The sequence below is a fragment of the Saccopteryx leptura genome, chromosome X (genome assembly GCF_036850995.1).
Source record: "Saccopteryx leptura isolate mSacLep1 chromosome X, mSacLep1_pri_phased_curated, whole genome shotgun sequence".
Classification (NCBI taxonomy): domain Eukaryota; kingdom Metazoa; phylum Chordata; class Mammalia; order Chiroptera; family Emballonuridae; genus Saccopteryx; species Saccopteryx leptura.
The window spans coordinates 68,140,412-68,149,868 of record NC_089516.1 but is presented as its reverse complement, the minus strand read 5'-3'; the positions used below and the strand labels follow the sequence as shown (position 1 = coordinate 68,149,868).

At 44.6% G+C, this 9,457-nt stretch overlaps 1 protein-coding gene across 1 annotated transcript in view; it reads left to right on the top strand.

Annotated features, from left to right (window-relative positions):
* Positions 1-900: 900 nt before the first annotated feature.
* Positions 901-9,457, top strand: part of STARD8 (StAR related lipid transfer domain containing 8) — a 63,189-nt gene continuing 54,632 nt past the window's right edge. The window contains exon 1 of the mRNA XM_066356359.1: positions 901-934. Coding sequence (XP_066212456.1) covers positions 910-934 — 25 coding nt within the window. The 5' untranslated portion in view covers positions 901-909. The remainder of the gene's footprint in view (positions 935-9,457) is intronic.

Genomic DNA, 9,457 nt, shown 5'->3' with positions numbered 1-9,457 from the left:
CTGTTTTTTAATGTTTCTCCTCAGTTCTTAATGATGTCTGAAATTTCCTTATTTATTTATTGGTTTACCTGTTTATTGTTTGCCCGTGTTAAATGAGAACAGGGACCTTACTTGTCTAGATGACCGCTGCATCCTTAGTATCTAGAATAGTATTTTGAAGGTCATTGGTGTTCTAGAAATATTTCCTTTCCTTTTAAATTAAGTTATTTTTATTTAGACAATTAAATTTAACTGGTTGACATTGCTCAACTAGAGTACATAGATTTAGAGAAGATGAGTGAATGAATTCATAATATGCTTTATCTTTTAAAAAAGTGCTTTCCGGTATATTAATTTCTCACGAAGCCTGTGAGGTCAGGATTATTACTATCCTAGTACTGTGGATGCCGACACTGAGGCTCAAAAGGTTATGTCCAATGACACATAATGAGTAAGTAGAGGAGGTGGCCCAAACTTGAGCTTGCCAATTCTAAATATTTCTTTTTACCACCAGGACACCTTGCTCTTAACCTGGCTGGTGGTATACCAAGGATGATATGTGCTGACTGATTCTTTGATAGTCCTATAGTCCTTATTGTCAGATCCTGGAATGGTACAGTGAACTGTGCAGCTTGTCTCTAAGCCCCTGACTTGGGGCTGCTCTCTATGTGGTGAGAGTGAAGTGAACCAGAGGAGTAGCCAGTGGAGTGGAAGGAAGTATTATGGTGTGGGAAGTCAGGAGACTTGGATTTAGGTTTCACTTTGCTCCGCTTGTACTTCATTTTCGTTTCTGTGGGTCTCAGTGTGTCTTTCTGTAAAATGGGTAGATTGAACTTGCTGGCTGCGAAGTTACTTTCAATTCTGACATTATTGCCTGGGGTGTCTGCGTTGCTTTGATTTTTTTCTCTGTTTCCTTTGCAGTGCTTCCCGATGCGGACGGGGCAGAAGAATGTCGGTAAGTGTGTGAGGGGGACTCTCAGTGGCAGGCAATGGGACTGAGCTTCTCAGCACTCCTACGGGCTGCCTGATCAGGCTCCTGGGCCGGACAACCATTGGCCTAGGTGCAAAAATCTGAGGACGTCTTCTCTGTCTCCCTCCAGTGGGCACTTCCTGGACTGCTCAGTCCTGGCCTTTGGCTGGGAGGGAGTATGCTGGAGCTTCTTCATTCTTTGGATGGAGGGTTTTCTTTGGTTAGGGAGCCGAGAGAGGATTTCCCTGAGGAGCTACCAGTAAGAGGCAGCCAGCCATATGCTTCCCTTGTTCTCAGAGGCCTTTTGTCCACTAGGAAGTATATTAAAGTTGGGAGGGAAAGGGAACAGGTAAGTGGAGGGTGAAGGAAAGAGACTTGACATTTGAGAGTCAGTATCTTTGGTATTCCCATCACTTGCTGTATCTGGAAGGCTACCAAGAGGCCTAGTTAGGACTTGAGGGATATATGTGACCATGAGAGAAAAGAATTCCTCCTTATACTGTCTAACCAGTTTCTTTGAGCCTGACAGCCTGGCTGCCTATCTGCCTTCTGCCTGTGGTGTCCTACTTGAGAGTGGACAAGTGGGTTTCATTCTGGCAGCAACTTCCTTTTGTTGAAGAGGACACAGTCATCTAAGGGAAGATGACAGCTTTGGGTTGGAAGAGAATGAAGGATACTGGCCAGGAGTGCATTTACTGCCAAAGCCTGAGCTCCTGGCATTGTCCAGGCTCTGCTGCGGTCATCTAGGCCACCCTTCCGGCTCCAGCCTAGCCTCAGCCATTACCTGAGTTTCAGTTTTTTTTTTTAATCAGAATGAGATTGTGACTTAAGTGAGCATGGCTTCTAGGTGACAGTGAGGATTGGGGGTCATGTGGAACAGAAAGACACCAATGAACAAGTGGCATGCTAAGGACCTTTGTGAGGTCCTGAGGACCTCCACAGGTAGTTGGAACTGACTTGGGCACATTCTTACCAGGAGGCAGAGAGGGTATTTGGTGACCACCCAAGGACTTTTCCACCTTCAGACCCTTAGTTCTTGGGTGGTGGCTGCTAAAAAGGAAGAAGAGCCAGCAGGGCGAGGTGTTTATTTGCATTGCCATGACAGCAGATGAGAGAGGGCCTATTTTGAAGCAGGAACATTGCTTTGATCAGCACACAACGTACATCTGCTTCTCCATAACCCCTGCGCCTCCTCCCCCATCACCATTCCAGGGCTTCTTCTTAAGCACAGTTCCTACTTTGCACCAGAGACTTCTAGGGGCACAAGATCTGAACTGCCCATACTTGGGGAAAAACAAACTTCTCCATTTCAGAGACACCAGCTGCAAAGGCTAAAAGGAAACCCCTCAGCCCTGAAATAGTGACCCCCCCCCAAGATGAATGTATTTGCAGCTGCCAAGTTGCCTCATTAAAATGTCTGTGCTAGGCTCAGTCGCCAATGCTGAATCCTGGAAGTGTGGGCACCAGGTGGCTCAGTGGTCTGTGGCTTTAGAGATTGTCACCTACAGACCTGAGCTGGGACTGATTGTGCTAATTCTTTAGGTTAAAGCTTGGAAATGTCTATTTAAGGGCAAATGTGAACACATTGGTTCAGGCCGGTCTGAGGACAATCTGGCACAGATTATGAACTTGGTGGATGTGGCTATGGAAGCATCAAGGGACTGGGAATCAGGGACCTGGATTTTAGCCCAAATATCATTAGTGATCCACTGTGTGAGCCCAAACAAGAAACTTCCTCTGTCTAGATCAGTGTCCACATCTATAAAACGGAACAATTTATTGCATGGGTTTCTTATATGGATCGTAAGAGATAGTACATTCAAAGTGCTGAATAAATATGATTAATTCTGAGATTTAGCTCAGGGAGGGAGCAGAACTCAATTTTTTAAAAAAAAATTTGAACTAAGCAATGCCTTCATGTGTTTCAAAATCCAAAAAGTTCAAAGATAAGGTCTTCTTACTCTTGTCTGTTAACCACCTAAAATCCTCTTTGAGTTCACCAATGTTATCAGATTCTTGGGTCTTTGATGAGTTCAGAAGGTCTAAAGAAAGTGAGTTGTGCCAGGCAAGACTTCAGTGGTGGCTATCGCTGTCTGACTCAGGGGGAGGGGCTTAGGTGATTGGATGGTATAACATGGAGCAGAAAACGTGGAGCAGGAAGTGTGTGGGGCAGCAGTGAAATCAGCATTAGTTGGGAATCAAGAGACCTGGGATTCAGTATGACTATGCCTCTCACGGTTCAATGATCTTAAGAACATTCCTGTCTGTGACCCTCAGTGTTCCATCTGTGCCTTGAGCCTGTCATATTCTTATATGCCATTTTTGTAAGTTCTACCGCAGTAGAACAGGAGTGCGGAGAAGAGCAACCAAGGACTTTTTAGAGAAGAAAAAGCCAAGACATTGACTCACAGCTGGTAATTGCATGAATTTTGCATATCTAATCTTCCTCTTATTAAGATCAATCAATCAGAGGCTTCTCTGACACACTACTGCTTTGGTCCTAAGTGGGCTCATTGATAAAGCAAACCTTGGGCACTGTCTTCATAAGAGAACATCAAGAATGTCCAGCTGGTTTCAACATACGAAAGGCTATATAGGCACAAGACCATGGCCTGAGTGATCCTTGATGGTCCTGCTATCGTGGCCCAAGAATCCACTAGCACAATGTTTCCCAAATTTCACTTATATATGAGCCAACTTCATAATATTTGTCATCACTTCATCCAATGCCATTATATGCCTATTGTTTTTGTTTAAGTCAGCCCAATTTTAAACATAATCTTACTCTAAGCTGTAATATCTATGAAATTAGGGTTTGAGGTACTAGTTATATCTTTCCTAATACATACTGAGTTCAATATATATCAGTCACAATTCAAAATGTCAACATATCACTCCAAATCATCCCATGCATATAATAACATCAAGCTTTGAAAAGCAGAGCTGGCTATGATAACACGAACCAGCGGGGCAGAAGAAGGTTCAGGCATTTGGGGCTCACTCCAAGACTTACTAGGTGGTCTCAGGCTCCCTGCATTACTTCATACTTTTTCCAAGTCCTCATATTGTGTTGTTCAGCGAGAATTACTCTTGAGATTGAGATAGGTTCTGAAGTCTCCACCTTCCATACAATGTCCACCATCCTGAACTTCCTCGCAGGTCCTCAAGTGAGAACACTTGGCTGGGTATCAGCAGCTCTAGGTTTCCATTTTGGCTCTGCCCTTTGCCATCTGTATGACCTTGGACCTGTTCTTTCCCCTCTCTGGATCTTAGTGTCCCCAACTATAAAATGAATGGTTTGATTGAAATGACCTCTAAGGTACCTTGCTGCTCCATGATGTCTTGACTTCTAAACCCCACACTTCTGCTTAACCAGCAGATGGCAGAAGTGAGGAGGCTGCTGACCCCCACCACCACCATTTTCCTTACACCGTATTTACCCCTAGGCCCCTTGCTCCCTGTGCACAAATGTCCTTTTGTTGCCTGGAGCCCTTAAGGATTTCTTCTCTAATCTCCTGCTGAAGTGGATGAGGTAACCTGGGGAGTAATAGTTGGCCTGTAACAAGAACCCTGGCTCCCCAATCCAACCAGCTCTGGCTCCAGCCTGGCTGCAGGCTGGGCCTTGCACCACACTCCACCTATCAGCTACCCCAGACCCTCCTGCCAGATATGTGGGGACAGGAAGACCAGCTTAAAATGAAAAAAATATAGAAACAAGTACATTAATTTAAATGCATTTAAGTTGTTATTGGGTATAACTTCCAAGGCTTAGGAGGCCAGTAGACTGAAATGCTGAGCTTATAAAAATCATCAGAATAACAGTACAGTTAACTTCCTTTCTTTTGAAAACAATTAAATAATCCTTGTCACTAATTCTTGACAGATCTAGTTAATTAGCATTTGTTATTGTATGAAGAACATTTGCAGGGCATAGCTTATCTATCACTTGACAGATATTTTACATGGAAGTTGGAATAATAGAAAGATCTACTTGGTTAGGAGGTATCTGGAATTGATTATCATTTGAGACAGGAAATCTTTCAACCATGATCTACAGTGAATTCCGCCAAGGCAAAAACACTGGACTATGAGTTGAGAATTCTAAGCTTTAGTCCCAGATCTGATGTTAACTTCTTCTGTGACCTTGAGTTAGTTATCCCTCCTCCTGGGCCTCAGTTTCCTTGTCTAAAAAATAAAAAGGTTGAACTAGAATGTCCCAAGGTCTCCCGTATTGACTGTGTCATCCTCAACCCCCCACCCCACCCCCGCTTGTGCCAGGGTCAGACTGAAAGGAGGGAGAGGAGGGGATGAGGTCAGTGCAAAGGGCAATTTCAAGATGTTCTTTGGGATAGGGGAGAGATTCCCAGAGCTTTGGAAGAATGTAACAGCTTTCTTTGTGCTCAAAAGGGGCTGGGAAGCCCAGGTTCCTGGTGCAGGACTGTAAAACAGAAAGTCAGGCATAGGCTCACAGACTCGGATCAGGTGAATGTTCTGAGGCTCATCCTGGGTTAAGCCAGCAGATCAGAGCAAGGGCTGGCAGTCACGGACTGTCTACCAGGCCCAGGGAGGAGTGGAAATTGTAGGTGGACTGACAGGTATGGAAAGGACCTGGGGAGTTCTATTAGACACTTCCACCAGAAAGTCCACAAACACTTCACACTCAACACTAAAGATTATAATTCTTCATTATTCTTCTGGATACCTTCTCCTCCAGGACTCTCTTTCTTGGTTAATAGCACCATCATCCACTCAGTCACTCAAGCAAGAATCATGGGAATCAGCTGGACTTCTCTGTCCAGTCACCAAATTATACCCATGAAACTTCTCTGTAATGTTTTCTAAATCTGCCCTTTTCTACCAGCACTACCACAGCCCTCCACCTCAGCCCTTAGCAGCTCTGGCATAAGCAGCCCTGCCACCATGCCTCCCCTTCCAGTCCACCTCTCACACTGCTGCTGGAATTCTCTCTTTAAAGGAAAAAAATTTAACCATGCTCAAAAACCTTTGATTGCTCCCTACCTTTGGCCAAAGTCCAACTTCTTTGCATTGGCATTCAAGGTCTTTCACAACTTAAATAACCTATCATTATTGCTTCATCTGCTACCACATCCCCATGTTTCTGAGACCCCCTAGGACAACTCACTATTTTCTATATGTATAATGAATTCTCATATTGGGCTCTGCACTGGGTGTGTCTTTGCTAGCTCCTTTACTTGGCCTGTCAAGCTGGCCTCTGGCTTCCTTCTTCATCTAGTGCAGAGGTAGTCAACCTTTTTATACCTGCCACCCACTTTTGTATCTCTGTTAGTAATAAAATTTTCTAACCGCCCACCAGTTCCACAGTAATGGTGATTTATACATTTTTAAAATTATTTTTATTTATTTATTCATTTTAGAGGAGAGAGAGGGAGAGAGAGAGAGAGAGAGAGTGAGAGAAGGGGGGAGGAGCAGGAAGCTTCAACTCCCATATGTGCCTTGACCGGGCAAGCCCAGGGTTTTGAACTGGCAACCTCAGCATTCCAGGTCGATGCTTTATCCACTGTGCCACCACAGGTCAGGCAGTAATGGTGATTTATAAAGTAGGGAAGTAACTTAACTCTATAAAATTTATAAAGCAGAGTTACAGCAAGTTAAAACATATAATAATAATTACTTACCAAGTACTTTATGTCGGATTTTCACTAAGTTTGTCAGAATAAATCTTTATAAAACAACTTACTATAGTTAAATCTATCTTTTTATTTATACTTTGGTTGCTCTGCTACTGCCCACCATAAAAAAGCTGGAACGCCCACTAGTGGGCAGTAGGGACCAGGTTGACTACCACTGATCTAGTGCATATTTCTATTATAACACATCACACTCTTCTGAATTTGCCTCTTTACTCTATCTCCTGAGAGTACAAGGGGTACATCTGACTAACTCCTGTAACCCCCAGAATTAAGCACAGTGCCTCATATAGCCAATGAATCTGCCAGGGATTGTCTTTTATCTTTGATAGCATAGCAGAAGAGCTTCTGGTAATCAGATTAGTGGCTTCTTCCTCTCAGCAGCCTTTCTTCCCTATTATTTCATCTGTGAACTAGCTATTGCAAATTGACAAAGAGCCCTGCTTTGTTCCAGATGACAAACTGTTTTGAGACAGAGCCTTGAGGGTCCAATGGTTTAAGCCAATGGTGCAAATCCATGTAGAACACATTTCCACCAAACCTTTGAAACTTGGAGATTGCCCTACATCTCGAGGTACTTAAGGACGATGTTAATCAGTGTTTTTCAAACCTGGTAATGAGGAACTCTGGAGTTCCTAAAGATTCTTTGAAGGAAGTGAAGGCAGAACACAGTTGAAGGGTGCTATATTCAACCACATTTCTTTATCTTTTTGAGATTGCATGAAGATTTCATTTGGAGACTATAGTTGGCTATATAAAAGTAGATGTTGGAGACCACTGCTATAATCTAGTGCTCAATGGCTAATAAGCTCCTTTTTTCTTTTATTTAGAAATTAAATTCACTGGGGTGACATTAATCAATAAGACTGCATAGGTTTTAGGTGAGCATCTCTATAGCATTTGAACTGTTGATTGTGTTGTGTGCCCATCACCCAAGGTCAAATCATTTTTCATCACCATATATTTGTCCCTCTTTATTTCCTTCTCCCACCCCTCCCCCACATCCTCTTTCCTCTAGTAACCACTTCACTTTTATCTATGTTCGTGACTCTCAGTTTTATATCCACCCATGTGTGAAATCATATAGTTCTTAGCTTTTCCTGATTCATTTAGTATAATGTTCTCAAGGTCCATCATGTTGTCATTCAGTGACCAAGACATAGAAACAACCGAAGTGTCCCTTGAGAGAGCATTGGATAAAGAAGATGTGATACAGGCCCTGGCTGGTTGGTTCAGTGGTAGAGCGTCGGTCTGGCGTGCAGAAGTCCCGGGTTCGATTCCCGGCCAGGGCACACAGGAGAAGCACCCATCTGCTTCTCCACCCCTCCCCCTCTTCTTCCTCTCTGTCTCTCTCTTCCCCTCCCGCAGCGAGGCTCCATTGGAGCAAGGATGGCCTGGGCGCTGGGGATGGCTCCTTGGCCTCTGCCCCAGGCTCTAGAGTGGCTCTGGTCGCAACAGAGCGACGCCCCGGAGGGGCAGAGCATCGCCCCCTGGTGGACAGAGCGTCGCCCCCTGGTGGGCGTGCCGGGTGGATCCCGGTCGGGCGCATGCGGGAGTCTGTCTGACTGTCTCTCCCCGTTTCCAGCTTCAGAAAAATACAAAAAAAAAAAAAAAAGATGTGATACATATATGCAATAGAATACTACTCAACCACAAGCTCTTTTTTATACCATTCCTACTATCTGCCCCCTGGGGCTCACATCAAATGTTCCAGATACAGTCAAGCATCTCTTTCCACTCTATACCCAGTTGAACATTCTTTTTAATTCTGAGCCAAAGTTTACCTCACAACTTCCACTCAACAGCCTGACTTTCACCCCTTAATGTCTCATGAAAGTCACATGTTCCTTCTTCCTAATAACTAAACTGCTGGCATTTAGAATTTTCCAAAGCCTGAGATAGAAGGGATCTGGTAGCTCACACAGTCGAATGCTCTTGCTGCAAGGGAAGCTGACACCCAGAAAAGTAGGTGATCAATCTGCACAGACAGCTTGTTGGTGGTGAAAATGACACTAGAACCCAAGTCACCACTCATTTATAATGTCCTCCCCAGATTGTCCTTCTTTATAGCGAACAGCTTCAGCTCATGAAATTATTTCTCACAGACCTGATGACTTTTCCCTGAACCAACTCACAATTGGCAGTCAGCAATGGCTGAAGATGAGCATCTCAGCTGGCTGGTGCCCAGGCTTTGGTAGGGATGGGGCAGGGGCGGGCTAAGGGCAAAGGCAAAGGAGATCAAACTGGTGTCAGAGGCAGAACTGCTCCTTCTCCACCGCTTCTTTCCCTGTCATCATCCTCCCCTTTCCATAGGATTAATTCCATTTAGACAGCCCTCTTCCACACAGGGCAGCCAAGGGGCAGCTTTCAAAGGTCCCTTCTGACCTGTTTGCTAGAGAGTCCCTGCTGGGTGACCTTCCACATCCCAAACCCAGAAACAGGAAGAGCTGGTTTGGCTTGCGTTTTTTGAGAAGAAAAATGAAAACATAAAAAGTAGACCTCCTGAGAACAGAGGTTTCCAGCTCTGTGTCCACGTGCCCCGGAGCATGATATTTCAGGGAGTGCATTCCACAGGGGAAAGGAACAGCCTTGTTATTAAAAACAAAACATAATGACCTCCAAGGTTTGGAAAGAGGAAAAGGCCAAAAGGAGACTCTGAAGGAGGGAAGGGCGGTTGGGTTCAGAATCTGCAACCCTTCCCCACCATGCGCCATTTGTGACTGTCATCCTTTGATCTGACTGCTGTTATCACCACATCTGGCCCCCAGAGGTGCCCTGCTCCCTTTAACCTATGGCTCAAGAGAAGGGCCCAGCCCCTTTGCTTGTTTCCTTGAGGATC